Below are 15,108 nucleotides of genomic sequence, written 5' to 3' on the forward strand. Positions count from 1 at the left end.
TTAAAAAAAGAAATAAATCTGTTCAGTATTTTTGTTTTTAAACATGATTGCAATCACTGGTTATAAAAATGTCATTTTTAAAAAAGTATATTTTATTGATTTTTTACAGCAAGAAAGGGAGAGGGATAGAGACTTAGAAATATCGATGAGAGAGAAACGTCAATCAGCTGCCTCTTGCACACCTCCTACTGGGGATGTGCCCGCAACCAAGGTACGTGCCCTTGACCGGAATTGAACCTGGGACCTTTCAGTCTGCAGACCGACGCTCTACTCACTGAGCCAAACTGGTTAGGGCAAAAAATGTCATATTTTTAGAAAAGAAGACCAAAACTGTTTAGAAGAATGTACATTTTTGGTCATTTGATACTACAGCACAGTGATACGCAAAATGAATGACTCTAAACACTTCCACATATACTGTGGAATAGGTATAGAGCATTCTGTGATTTGTTTTAAAGTAGGGAAAAAAATGAATTAACTGACTAGCGGCAAATGTGTAAGCCTATTTTCTTAAGAAAAACATTTGTGTCCCATTTGAATGATGTAATTCTTCATAGAGTTTTTTAAATCTGTGTAGAAATGGAAACCTAATTATTTGTAATGAGTCATTTACACAGGTGAAACAGCTGTGTGACCACCATCCAGATCAAGTTCCAGAACTTCTGCTGCCAGAAGACTGCCCGCCCAGCTTCATTGTCCAATCTGAGGTCACTGAGGTTTCCTGTGTCACAGCTCCTTCTGGTTGCTGGGGCCCTTCCATGGTACGAGCACCATCATTTGTTCCTTTTCTCCTGCTGGTGCACACTTGTGTGGTTTCCTGTTCGGAGCTATGGGAGTGAAGCTGTTGTGAATGTCTGTTCTCATCTCTCTTGACTTGTTTTCCAAAGTTGTGCTATTTCACACTCCAATCGGCAAGGAATGACAGTTCCACTGGATCCGTGTCCCCATCAGTGATGACATTGTCCCTGGTGTCCCTGCTGCTGGAGAGGATAGCAAAGAATTGTGCTTCTGTTCCCTCTGTCCCCCTTAAACCGATTAAATTCCAGTTGATTCAGTAATATACTAGGCATGAGGGTGGCGTGCGGGGACACGTGACCTCGGTTTACAGGAGCATCTGAAAGAAGTCAATCTTTGCAAATTCTGGTGCATCTAGACAAGGCTCAGGAAGGAAGAGAGGTACAGACCTATGTGTGACCCTGGGCACCTTCTACCCACATGGCGCTTATCTGACCCTTAACTGTTCATTCAGGCTTGACTGGTAGCTCATTGGTTTTCTCTCTAGCACATTGCAGGGACCTGCTTGACTTCAGGTAAGTTCATTATCGCCACGGCTCTCCTCTCCTCCCCACTCCCCAACCCAGCTTATCCTGTTCATCTCCATTTAATCATTTCCCTTAACTAGGTGCTGAGGCCAGTTCATGGCAATTTATTTAATGTAACCCTGACCTCCATGTCATTTGGAGTACCCCATTATGTCCAAGACTTCTCCTCTCCCTATTCTTTTTTTTAAAATAGATTTTTATTGATTTCAGAGAGGAAGGGAGAGGGAGAGAGAGATAGAAACATCAATGATGAGAGAGAATCATTGATCGGCTGCCTTCTGCACGCCCCCTATTGGGGACCGAGCCAGCAACCCAGGCATATGCCCTTGACTGGAATCAAACTTCAGTCCGTAGACCAATGCTCTATCCACTGAGCCAAACCAGCTAGGGCACCTCTCCCTATTCTGAAGCCCAAAAAGAAAAGGGAGAGAGGAGGGGAGCGAGAGGAGAGAAGAAAGAGATACATTCACAGAGCGGGGCCTCAGAAGCTCCCAGGGTACCCTATAATAGGGATATCACATCCTCCATGATGAGATTCTCTATTTGGAAAACACTTCTTTCTACATGATACCTTTATATGAGGAGAGAAATGCCTTTTTGCGAATCTAACTATCCTCATAGAGGTCGGGCTGCCACTAGTGAGCCATGTGACTTTGGACATGTCCCCTAGCCTCTCTGAGCCTCACTTTCTCTGTGTGTAAAGTGAGTATAACCAGGCCTTCCAGCACCACCACCACCCCTCCCTGTGTCCCTCTCAAGCAGCCCATGGTTGTCTAGACATTGTCACTGAGCATGCTGTACAAAAACCGGACACAACACAATTCCGTCTTGGGTGGAGCACAGGAGGAGAAGTGAAGGAAAGGTCACAGGAGTCACAGGAGTGGGAGTATCTACTTTCCTGTTCCAGAGTCCCACCCTTGGGCCTCTTTCCCCAGCACTTTCTCTTTCTCTTTCTCTTTCTCTAAACCCTCTTCTTCTTGCTCCTGGCTTCCCTTTAACCCCCACCGCCCAATTTTGTTTTTTCTCCCCAGTGCAGAGAACTGCCTGGCTGGTGTGAGGAGTAGCCAGAGGTGACCACAGAGGTGGTGGAGAGATGGCCTCCAGTAGCGACCCACGTTCCTTCGTGAGCCCAGTGAGTTCCCAGGCTGTGGGCACAGGCGATGCTGCAGGGCCGACTGGCTGCCTTGCCAGGGAAGCCACTCTAGGTTTCCTGGGAAACCAGACTGGGGTGGCAGAGGGTGCATGGGGGGCTGACATGCCCGATGGGGCAATCCTGACACAACCTCTGCCCCAGGCCGGTCTCACCTGCCTCTCAGGACCGAGGGTTGATAATCACCGCAGTGGTGCATTGCACAGATGGTGCTGAGCTCCCTCTGGGTGCCCGTCCTGTCCTGGGTGCTGAGGGGAAGGAGGGCACTGGTCAGCACTGGGAGAGTGGGGCTTCGTTGGAATGAAAGGGGAAGCCAGCAGGGCTTCCGGGGAGCCCAGCAGCCGGGCCTGGGCACTGACTTAGGAGATGGCCTCCCTGGGTTCAGCCGTTTCCTAGCTAGGTGACCTCAGGCGAGCTGCTTTTCCCTCTCTGGGCCTCAGTTTCCACATCTGTAAAATAGGGGTAACCCTCGCCTCAGAACCCTTAGCTTGATCCACTCTGGGACACAGGACATTCTGAGGTTTCTGTGGGTGGACAGATAAGGGACTCGGTGTAAAACTCTTGTCTGTTGTGTGCACCTGTAAATACTGTACATAAGAGTGTCTGTTAATGGCTCTTTTGTTTCTCTTTGTGGCTCAGTTTAATTTGTTTAAAGATGGGGGCATATCCAACTTAGCTGGGGGTCCACCTGCTTGTGGAGGACTGAACCCTTAGCAGGGATTGCAGGAGCTTCCCAGCAGCTGCCAAGAGTTCTTTATCTCAGGGACCTTCCCTGCTCTCCCTCTCCAGGCATCCGCTGCCCAAAACGCTTAGCTAGTGTAAGAAAATCGGTCTGTTCTGTTTGAGAACTCTCTGCGAGCTCCTGTCTGTCTACAATGTAACTTTGATTACAGATATTCTTTGCTTAGTTTCTCATCTTTTGGGGAGTCAGCTGGCTGTTCGCTGTTGAATCCTCTGTCTCTGCTGTTGGAGCTTCGTGCCATTCAGGCCTTAAAAAAGGTCACTTGCTGCACCAGTTGGTATGAAATAAGATTCTAAAGCTAAAGTCCCCATACCTCCTTTTGAGTACTCATTGTTTTACTTTAGTGATTATTTTTGTTTCTGTTTTGAAACGGGATAAGATCTCTTTTGATATACAGGCTTTCATGTTGTTCCATCATAAGGATTCTATTCAGAAAGAAAAATACAGGGAATAAATCTTTTAAATGCCCCCAAGTCTTTCTCCTAGAGGGCTGGAGCTACAGAAGTACCCTCAAGCAGGCTGCCAAAGCTGCAGCGGGGGCCACTCCCATCATATGTATATATGTATCCTATGTAATAAAAGCCGAATATGCTAAGTGTCTGGTTGACCAGTCAGCCATTCAACCAATCAAAGCGTAATATGCTAATGATATGCTAAGGCCGCTCAACTGCTCACTACGATGTGCACTGACCACCAGGGGGCAGAAGCTTCAACCGGTAGGTTAGCTTGCTGCTGGGGTCTGGCCGATTGGGACTGATCGAGATGGGCCAGACACGCCCTGGAGCCCTCCCACTATCCCTCCCTGGTTGACCAACCTCCTGCATCCCTCCCTGGCCCCGATAATGCACTGGTGGGGTCCCTCGGCTTGGCCTGTGCCCTCTCACAATCCGGGACCCCTCGGGGAATGTCAGAAAGCTGGTTTCAGCCAGATCCCGCAGGCCAGGCCGAGGGACCCCACTGGTGCATGAATTTGTGCACCATGCCTCTAGTCCATATACATAAAAGCGACCGTTAAGGTGGAACAACCAGAATGACTGGTCGCTATGATACGCACTGACCACCAGGGGGCAGACACTCAACACAGGAGCTCCCACAAGGTTAGCGCCACTCAGCCAGAAGCCAGGCTCACAGCTGGAGAGTGCAGCTGACACAGCTTTGGAGCCTCTCACGACTCTGTGGCAGCACTATTGAGCAGTGGCAGCAGGCACAGCAGGCCAGGATGAGTGTAAGCAGTGAGGCACCCAGTCCCAATTTGGTCTCCTTTCTGGCCGCCTGCCTGCTCGGTGCACTGCTACATCCCCTGAGAGGTCCTGGACTGAGAGGGGGATGTCCGACTGCCAGCTTAGGCCTGATCCCGGTGCCGTTCTCTGTAGAAGGCAGTCAGTCTGAACAACTCAGTGACTCAGGGAAGCACAGGGAACTCAAGGTGAGCCTGCCTCCACTCTTGACTCACCCACTCGATGGTGTTCGCAGGACAGACCGTGGTGGCCCAGCCCGTGCATGTGCAGCAGCTACTGAAGCTCAAGCAGCAGGCTGTGCAGCAGCAGAAGGCCATCCAGCCACAAGCTGGCAGTTGGACATCCCCCGAGTTACTGGACTGCGAGAGGGCGCCGGCCAGGCTGAGAGACCCCCCTTCAGTACACAAATTTCATGCACCAGGCCTCTAGTGTATATATAAAAAGCAATATTTTTACATTAAAGCCACCGGGCCTGATATCTGCCTTCTCCCCCTGCCACTTCTCCAGGATCCTAAAAATTGTCAAGGTGTTAACCCTGTTACAAAATTTGCCAGAAAAGTGGCTTGGATAATAATGGACTTTAACATCTTATAAAATTATTAAGACAGAATAAATAAAAATAATTAAATGAAAGGTTTTTCTAAAACTTCCTATATCTAAACATAATTTCCCAAGGTATTTAATAACTTGAAACTTTAGAGTTTTACTGGGTTAAAAAATCAAAATTATTAAATATTTAGATATTTTAGAATAATGAATTACTGAAATACACCATGTCCCAAAAAAATGTATATGCACTGTAATAGCCGACAGCACAATTTTGGAAATGAAATGTATTTTACTAAACACTGACTTTAAAATTATTCCAAGTGTGTGTATACATTTTTGAGGGACACCCTATATTAATTAATCTGAGTTTGCCTACTTTTGGCTTCTTATTGCAGGAAAGTTTAAAAAATGGATTTAAATCTGTTAATAAATATATCTTATATTTTATTTTTAAAATATCTCTTTAAAATTTGAGTATGTTTACCAATAAAAAACCTGTTTGTAGAAACTATAAAATATATTTGCCAATCTGAGAAATGGTAATTACTTGCTTGTCACTAAAACGGTCAAGGTTTCTAAAAATTAAGAAGTTCAATTAAAATTTAAAAATTACATAATTTTTAAAAATATAAAATTAAAGATAAATGATTCTTAAATTTAATTTTTCTATATAAATTTATTTAAAAAACCCAAAGAATTGCAGAGGGTCTATATAAACTGAAAAAATTATAGAAAAAAGCAAAAAATATAAATAAACTAAATAATAAATGTAATTAAATAAGTAAGTCTAAACTAATACAGAATTTATTTGCTTCTTGTCAAGTCTGTTAAATGGAGAAAAGTTTTTCCTATCTGTGCCTAGGAAACAAAGGTTTCATACATTTTTACAATGGTTATATGTTACTAGAGGCCTGTTGCACGAAGATTCGTGCAAGAATAGGCCTTCCTTCCCCTGGCTGCCGGCATCAATTTTCCTCCAGCACCTGGGACCCAGGCCTTTGCTCCAGCCGCTGCCTTCTGCCTTCACTCTGGCCGGAGTCTTCGCTCCAGGCGGGAGCCTGCAGCCTTCGCTCCCAGATGCAGAGGAAGTTTCCGCCCTGCTCCCTGCCGCTCAGCATGAACATCCACAGCATCACCAGAGACGCAGAGGATGTTCCCGCCTAGTGGCGGGCGAGCCTGCAGTCTTTGCTCCTGGCCAGAGCGCCACTCTTGTAGCTCCCTCCACCCCCTGCCCTCCCCGTCATAGCAGGCATTCTGCCCCACTGGGCCGCTCTGTGCCTGTGCATGCAAATTAACCCGCCATCTTTGTTGGCTTAATTTGCATACTCATACCTGATTGGCTGTGAGTGTTGCAGAGGTATGGTCAATTCGCATATTACTCTTTTATTAGTGTAGATGTTATATTGGTCAGGTACCTGATTACTGAAAAACCCATCTTCTTAATCATGAAAACTGAACTTTATTAGCCTGTGTTTGTGTTTAATATCTTTTGTTGTCACTTGATAATACATTAATAATTTAATATTTTTCATAATAATATATAATCTTTTGGTAAAATATATATACACATATTTTATTTTTATTTTTTTAAACAGATCAAGGCCAGGACACACTTTGACTTAGTTGCTGTACCTGAACACTGACCTGCCTCCGGGAGATTGCCTTAGGAATGCTGACCATTCTCTGGTCCCAGGAATAGGCTGAGCTATTTGTATCATCATAAAAAATTAGCCACATCATCATCAGAATTCTTCTGAAGGGCAGACTGCAGAACTACAGAACCTCACCTCCCCTCTCCTTTTCCCTGTTATACTTCCATCGGCACTTAAAACAGGGCCTTGGAGTCAGGGCAAAAAAGACGGTGGAAGCACCTGTCCCCCCCACATAGTCACCCTCTCCCAGTGACCAGGTGAATTCCATCAGGCAGCATTCACCTCCCTCTTCCTCCAAATTGTGCTAGGAAGAGCCCCCGGTCTGTCTGTTCTGAGGACCAGCTGAACACCATGAGGGTCTGCCTCAGGGGCCTCACCTCCATTCCTAGCCCAAGCCCCACCAGCTGCCTCTGGCCCAGCCTCCTCAGAGGCCAGGGTGGAAGCTGGAACCGCATGCAGGACAGGACTCGCTGTTTGGTTGGGGAAGCCCTCAGGGAGCCAGGAGCCAGATGCTCTGTGCTTCATCCTGAGAAGCAGCCTGTGTGGGGCTTCACAGCATGGGTGCTGGGATCCAAACCCCACTCTATTACGGACCAGCTGGGTGGCTTTGGGCAAGTTACCAGACCATCTGTGCTCAGTTTCCTCATCTGTAGGGGTGGCCCTGATAATGGCCAGGGCTTTTGCCAGAATAACTAGGAACAGCCAGGGAAATGGGCCCCAGAAGCACCTCAGAACCCTTGGGGCAACAGCCTCTTTAGCTGAAAGGCTCCCACTGGCCCCTGCAGTGAGCCCCGTGTGCCAGCTGTGGCTGGGTGCCCGCTGGTGACACTGGGCCTCCAGAAGGAGGCTGCGCACCCTCTGGCCTGGGGGCCTGGCTCTGTTGTCTGAACCTCCAGAGAGGAAGAGGAAGAAAGAAACCACAGTCTCCAGGCCTGGCCAGGAGCTGAGAGCAAGCTCTGACCCAGCAGAGGGGTTAATCCATCTAAATTATTTACTTAGAGCTGAGAGGACGCTGTTCCTTTAGATGAGAGAGATGGTGTTTACTTTGTCATAGTCTCTGCCACTCCCTATTGTCCCCTACCTACCTGGATCTAATAAGCATTTCATTTTTGTAGGGTGTTGGCATAAAGGAGAAGTTAGAGAAGACATTAACTACTTGAAAAATCTGAAGATTGACTAGGGCTGGTAGTTATCTGCTAAGTAATGCATGTTAACAGCACATCAGATAAAAGGCATCCTGAAGGTTAGCTTTAAAATGTCAAGAAACCAATTTGGAATTTTGCTCAGAGAGACTAAGAAGGAAGGAAGTGGTAGAGACACCTACTATGTGCCAGTCTCTTTCCCAGACATTTTCTCACTAAATCATTGATCTTATGCAGAAGGTAAGATTTATCCCTATGTTACAGATGAGGAAACTGAGGCAAAAGAGGTTACATAAGCTTCCTGAGGTCACTCAGGAAACGAGCAGCAGAATTAGGCTCCAAACCTGGATGATGCCTGGCTCTAAAACGATGCAAGCTTCACCACAACCATTGTTCCTTTCAAGTGGCCCCGCAAGGGCATTTGACAAAGTGGGCTCTATGGGGCCTAGGAGGCGTGCAGATACCTCACTAGGGCCTCGGAGGTTGCCCAGGGCCTGGGGAGGGACTGGGGAGCAGCAGCAGGAGAGGAGGAGGCTGCCCGGAGGCTGCAGAGCATCCAGGACCAGGTGCTACCTGAGGTGCCTGGGAGGGCAAAGGTCATGGTCACCCTGTTCAATGGTGGGGTGGGCTGGAGGATGCCTTCTTCTTGGCCTTCTCAGGGGAGCAGAAGGTTTATCCTTTAGAATAGGCTGCTGGCCTCCTTGGTCCCTTGGGTTTCTGAGTCTTCAACCAGGGTCCTGGGGCCTTTGCTAGGAGCCCCTCTCTCTACCCTGGTTTCTTCCCCTCTCAGAGCCATGTTCATGCTACTTCCTCCTCCTTAAACCTGCTACTTCCTCCTAAGGGAGGTCAGCTCTGGGTTACATCGTCTCAGAACCCTGTGGTCTCCTTAACTGTCTCAGAATGAATGTGTAACTCCCTGGATTCAGGTCCAGTTCCTCACAGGCGGGAAGATCCATGAGACTGGAACTCCATATGCCCAATTCACACCTGAAACTGGCCCCTGGGACATTGTCCGACACACCAGGCCGGCCACTAGCAAGTGCCAGAGGGAACAGACAGAAGGAGCAGGACCCTAACTGACTGCCTTCTTCTCCCTGCAGGCACTCATCATCAAAGGGGGTCTCCAGTATGGATATGTGATCATTATCAAAGGAACTGTTCTTATGTCCAATGGAACCAGGTACCTGGAACTATTGTTTCCCCCAGCCTCGCCCCTTAGCAAACCATGGCGCCTGTCAGCCAGTGGCTCACCCAACACTGTCCAAGCTGCATGTGCCTGGCTCAGGGGACGCTGAAGTGTAGGGCCCGGTCCCTGCCAACACTGCATAGTACCCCTGCCCTCTACCAATAGCATCTGGACACCATTAACATAGGCTCCCCATAGACACAGGGAGAGTGGGAGCTCACAGTCTCGGGCCAGCCCAGGGGCAGATCTTTATGGTCTAGGATTGAACTTTACACGCAAAGACCCAGAGATGCAAAAACAATGCCTCCTTTACTTCCCATGATGGCCTTCACTTACTCCGTGGCCCCTGTTTGGCTGATGTGGGAATATTTAAACTTGGCATCAAATGTAATCCGATCTCTTTCTGTTTCAAGTTCATTCCTAGAAAATACTAAGGCAATTTAAAGGCAGTTCGAAATACATCTCCTTGGCACTGTCTCCCACCCAAGAGGGGACTTTGGGGCTCAGGGAAAACTTTCACATCTTCTCAGAGGCCGAGCGCCCTCTAATGCTGGCCCAGCCCTGGCTGCCCGTGCTGAGGTCCAGGTGATGTGGAGGTGAGGGGCTCTTGCCTCATTTGGTGGCTGCCTGCTGAAACCCACGGTGCCCACAGAAGCCCTTCTGCACACACAGCCCTTTCTTGGAAGCCTCTGTCTCAATCCCAGATGTCTTTTGTCCCCAGTGGTCCTTTCATCACCTCGCACGGGGCCTGGGGACCTTCTGGATCCCTTCACATCCCAGGCCCAGCCCTACCTCAACTTGGCTTGTAGATTCTAGTTGACTTTCTCCACCATCGCCTTTCCTGCCAGGTGGGCATAGGCACGCTCACCCTGTGACATCTCCCCGAGCCCTGAGTGCCTCCAGGAGACGCCAAGGAGAGTGAGGCTCCCAGATGGCCCCAAACCCTGCCATTGGGGAAGCTGAGCCCTCACCTCTGAACCTCCATTCCCTTCTCTCTCCTTCTCCCTCTGCCTACCTCCTATCCTACTGTCCCCACCTCTTCCCATGGGCGCTTTTGCACACTCTCATCCCTGGGGCAGGAGTTTGCAAGGGACCAGAGAAATGGAGCTGGATGACCACAGAGGGAAAGATACATCCAGAGATATTTCAGAAACGATAGCCTCCATGTACAGAGGAATCTGGACTCGGTTTTCTGGTTCCAGAGTCAGTGGGAGCCTCCTTTCCGGGCTTGCTGGGCTCTGGGCTGAGGGCCCCCAGAGGGAGCTGGTATTGAGGAGGCCCCCAGAGCTCGGCCTCCTCCACAGAGACACCAAATGGGCTCTGCAGGAATTAGATAGAATGTCTAATGGGCCACCTCTGGGCTTGGTACAGTGCCTAGCCCTGTGGGGGAAGCAGAAGACACGAAAGCGGGGGCACGGGGGAGCCTTCCCTGAGTGCTGTGCATTGGCTGGGGACACCAGAGTGACCCCAAGAAGCAAGCTATTTACCATGTTCCTGCTGAGATCAGGGAAGGCTGGAGTAGATGCCTCGGTGGAGAACCTCGGATTGGGGCTGGTTTTAGGCCATGTGTCCGGGAAAAGGCAGAACAAATGTTTATTCTGGCCCTTTTGTGAGCCTGGCTCCTTGGAAGGTTCTTTTTCTTTTCTTTTTTAATTTTTTTGGTTAATCTTCACCCAAGGATATTTTTTTTCCAATCATTTTTAGAGAGAGTGGAAGGAAGGGGGAGAGACAGAGAAGGAGAAACATCTATGTGAGAGAGACACATTGATTGGTCGCCTCCCTCACACTCCCCAACCAGGTCCAGGGATCAAGCCTATAACGGAGGCACGTGCTCTTGTCCGGAATCAAACCTGGGACCTTTTGGTCAGCGGTTGGGTGCTCTATCCACTGAGCCAAAGAGGCTAAGACTCTTTTTTTTTAAGTATATTTTTATTGATTTCAGAGATGAAGGGAGAGGGAAATGGAGATAGAAACATCAACGATGTGAGAGAATCATTGATTGGATGGCCTCCTGCTGGGAACTGAGCCTGCAACCTGGCCTGTATCCCGACCAGGAATTGAACCATGACCTCCTGGTTCATAGATCGATGCTCAACCACTGAGCACACTGCCTGGGCTGGAAGGTTCTTTTGTTTTAATTCCTCACCTTAGAACCCAAAGGAAGTTTTGAAGGTGAGGACTTCCTGCTGAGGAGAGAGACAGGAATGAATATCCACCTATGTGGGGGCTTTCTGAATACTGCCTCATTAATCATCCCCAAAGAAGGGATTCACCCCCTTTCCTGGGTTCAGTGAGACCATAGTTCTGAGTCATTCTCCCCACCCCCCGCACCCCCCCTTCCACAACCACCCACATGACAAACAGTACCAGCTGGGGTCAGGGTCCAGGCCTAGGAACTTTAGGGCACCCACTCCACACCTCATGTGTGGGACACACACCAGCCTCTGATGAGGGACAGACACACACACTGGCAGTTCTCATGCCTGGAGAGCCCATATTCATCCCATGCCTCCCCTGTTAAACACCATCTTTGCAGGTAAACTCCATCAATGTCACATGTTCTCTCCATTTGTTCTCTTCCTTCCCAACTGAGCAGCCATGGGCTGGCCTCTAAGTGCCCACTGGGCATGAGAGGCTCTTGCTTCTGGGCATATTCCTGGATTTGCATCTTCATACAAATGTGAGATCAGTTTCCAAGATCTATGCTTCCTGAGGCTCCAGTCTACATTGTTCTTTACCCAGTTCCTGCTTATTTCTGGAAAGTCACGCTGGAAAGGGCAAAATGCAATAATTACACAAAACACACTAAGCGCAAATTAGGTAAACAAAAAGGAAGGCAGCAAAGTGGGATGGGTGCAAGCTGCCTCACAGGTTGTATGCAAGTTCCCAGGCACACATGGAAGTCAGAGGCCCCGGGCCCTCCTGCTCCTACCATTGGCAATAACCCAGACACTGTCTGATTTCCGTCCACCTAGGTTTGCTGTGAACTTTCAGACCGACTTCAGTGACAATGACATTGCCTTCCACTTCAACCCCCGGTTTGAAGAGAGGGGGTATGTGGTCTGTAACACCAAGCAGAAAGGATGCTGGGGACAGGAGGAGAGGACGATGAGAAATCCCTTCAAGACGGGGGAGCCCTTTGAGATCAGCATCCTGGTGGAGAGCGCCAATTTCCAGGTGAGCAGGATTCTCCTCCCCCCCCACTGCCTGTCCCCCTGCCCTATTGTAAACAGACAACCAATGTGTCCGCACTGCCTGTCACTACTTGAGCCAATTCAGCAGAGACAGGGTTGAATCATAATGAGTGTTTATTCCAATACTGCCAGCAATATGGGGAGAGCAGCAGGTCATCCACAAAAATCTGCTCTGCACCCCATAAGCCAGCTGCTTATATTGGATAGAAGGACAAAGGATTGATGGGGAAATAGCTGAAGGGGATGCCGAATGGGCAGTTAACAAGTAAGCAGGCTGGAAATTTGCAAAGGCCTGCAGGTATGAAAAAGGGCGTGGGTCTTCAAAGGGATAGTGATATGCAAGGGCTGGGGCCTTCAAAGAGCTGGTAGCTCTGGTTTCTGCAACAAAGTTGTTAATCTTTCCATGATAATAGGTAGCTCCACATGGGGAGGATGGGCTGCATTTCCAGGTGAGTCCCCAGGTCCCACAGAACTGCCAGCCAGGTTAGAATGTGCCTTCTTTAATCAAAAGAAAACAATCACAGTTAACAGCATGAGTAATACGTCTTAAAATTCTAGGTGGTTCTCAGCATTCTATTACTGCCCTTATCACTATCAGGCATGGAGAAACGCCTTTAACTAATTACTCAAGCAATGCCATTATACAGAAAACAGGACTTTACACTCTTCACCTGCACCTACAGAGCACCTGTTGCTTCTGTTACCAGGAAATAAGAGCTGGATAAGTTGCCCTCCCCACCTGCTCTTTGGCCTCGGGTGCCAGGTGACTTCCATCCTCTGCTGCAGCCTCGTCCGCTCCAGGTCCTTGACAGCATCTGGTTTTGGTGATGCTGTGGCAGCCCTTCTGCAGGCCCAGGGGTGGCTCAGGGCTGCGTGGTGTAGTCATTGCTCTTGCAGGCAGAGCAGTGCTGCTGGGCTCGGGGAGAGGGATGGCTGTGTCTGTGCTTCTCTGTGTGAACGGGCGCTCCCAGGCCCTCAGTGTGCAACCTGAGGTCCCCTCTCCTCTGCTCCCATGAGCACTTTATGCCCATTTAAATGCGCATATTGAAATGGCATCCCAGGTAGGCTGAGAAAGACAAACGCAGAGCAAGAAACAAACAAGAACTCAGAAGCCAAAACTAGAGCCAAGTGGTGACTGGGTTTGGCTGCATTTGGGATCACATGCGTGTTCCTGTACCTGGAGCAGCTCTGAAGGCTGGGCCCCCACCTACAGGGCACGGAGGTGAAAACCGGACAGGCCTTAATTTCTAGAAGCAGGGGTCCTAGTGCTCAGGTGTGCTCCCGCCCTGGTCTGGGACCCCTCTCCTGGACTATGTGCTCCTGTTGACAGGTGAAGGTGAATGGAGATGGCTTTGTGCTGTATGAACACCGCGTGCCCTTCCACCTCGTGGACAACATCTCTGTCACTGGCCCTGTGGGGCTGACACACATCAGCTTCCAGGTCAGATTGTCCAAATGCCACCTGTCCCAGGGGCTGGGTGCGGGGGCCAGTCTACTATGCCTAGGCCCTTTGGGTGGAGACAAAGGTTCCAGCCAATCTCTCATCCAGGTGACTCTGGGGATAGAACATACCTCTGGCTATCCCTGTCCCATCCTTCTTATGTCACCTCTTCTGTCCAGAGCAGCTGCTTCAGCCAGACTCCTTCCCCTCTTGTCTATCATCCTGTACTCCAACTCTGGTTAGCAGGCCAGGTGGTTCCAGAAAGTACCCAGCTTGGGAATCAAACTGAATCTAGCTCATTGTCATCAGCTGTGGGATCTCAGACTAGTGAGTCTGCCTCTCCCAGCCTCAGTTTCCTCATCTGTGCAAGGGGCACAGTCACAGCCTCCCCAGGAGGTATTGTGTGGGCGCAATGAGGCGATACATGTCAGAGGTCACAAAATGGCCCCTGAGAACCCACACCAGGGTCTATTGGACTCTCTCTGCATTTTCCAAGTTTTGAATGTGGTGCCAACATCTGAAAGGTCAGGAGCAGGTTTGCATTGTGGAGCTGAGTGCTGGTGATGGCTGCACAACAGTGTGAAGGCCCTGAATGGCCCTGGGCTGTACACTCTAAAATGGTGACGGTGGTAAATTTTATGTGCATTTTACCAAACATTTTCCAGGTCAGGTGATATCACATGGAAATCTGAATGTCTCACTTTTTGTGAAAACTGGGAAGATTGGGGTATGCCTGGCCCACATTCCCACAGGGCTTCAGGCGCCTGGATTAGAGATGTTGGTTCCACATCGTTATTTGAGTGTGCTCCTGAGATGGGAAAAGCACACAGTAGGCCCGCAACAAATATGAGCTCCTCCCTCTTTGGTCCCATCTCTTACTCTCTCCCTCTCACCTACTCTGTCCCTGCCTGCCTGGCTTTCTCCCCCTTCTCCGGGCCCCTGCCTTTCCACTCTTCCTTGGCTCATTAAAGCTTCCCTTCACTCCATGTCGCCTTTTGTTTACCAGGACACCCGTGCAGTCTCTGACCAGAAGATGATCTCTGAGGTGCAATCCAACCCCAGTCCCTGTGGGTCACCTGAGTCCAAAGAGCAGAAACCAAAAGGAGTTGAACATGGACACCTGAGAGGCTGAGCAGTCAGCAGGAAGGACAGGGGTCTGAGAGAGAGGCTACTTCCAGCCAGCAGGCAGTTAGGGCGTCTAAGCCCCATCCTGTGCACCCAAGGTTCCCTATCTCCAACCACCAGGCACTCAGGCCCGGGACCTGGGAGGCGTTCTTGGTCCTTCCCTCCCTTCCTTAATATCCTTCCAGGGCACCAAGGCCTCCACTCCTGAAGCCACTGCCTTGGTCCAGACCATCTGACCCATCCCCCCACTCTCCCCTCACACCCACCCACTGCCACAGTGACCTTCCCTTAAGCAAATCTTGTCTCATTCTCTTCCTGCTTAAATCTCTTAAAGGCCCCAGGCTCAAATAAAGCTCCAACTCCCAAG

General features: G+C 49.4%; 1 protein-coding gene across 1 annotated transcript; it reads left to right on the top strand.

Moving 5' to 3' along the window:
• Window positions 1-4,674: 4,674 nt before the first annotated feature.
• Window positions 4,675-14,748, top strand: LOC308252535 (galectin-9C-like; the record flags this gene model as incomplete). Its single annotated transcript, XM_080677329.1, has 5 exons — window positions 4,675-4,749; window positions 8,896-8,975; window positions 11,957-12,158; window positions 13,506-13,616; window positions 14,623-14,748. 5 exons carry the CDS (start codon window positions 4,675-4,677, stop codon window positions 14,746-14,748), a joined length of 594 nt encoding a protein of 197 aa, XP_080533455.1.
• Between the last annotated feature and the right edge of the window lie 360 nt (window positions 14,749-15,108).

This window comes from Plecotus auritus (genome assembly GCF_963455305.1).
Source record: "Plecotus auritus genome assembly, chromosome: 7".
Taxonomy (NCBI): domain Eukaryota; kingdom Metazoa; phylum Chordata; class Mammalia; order Chiroptera; family Vespertilionidae; genus Plecotus; species Plecotus auritus.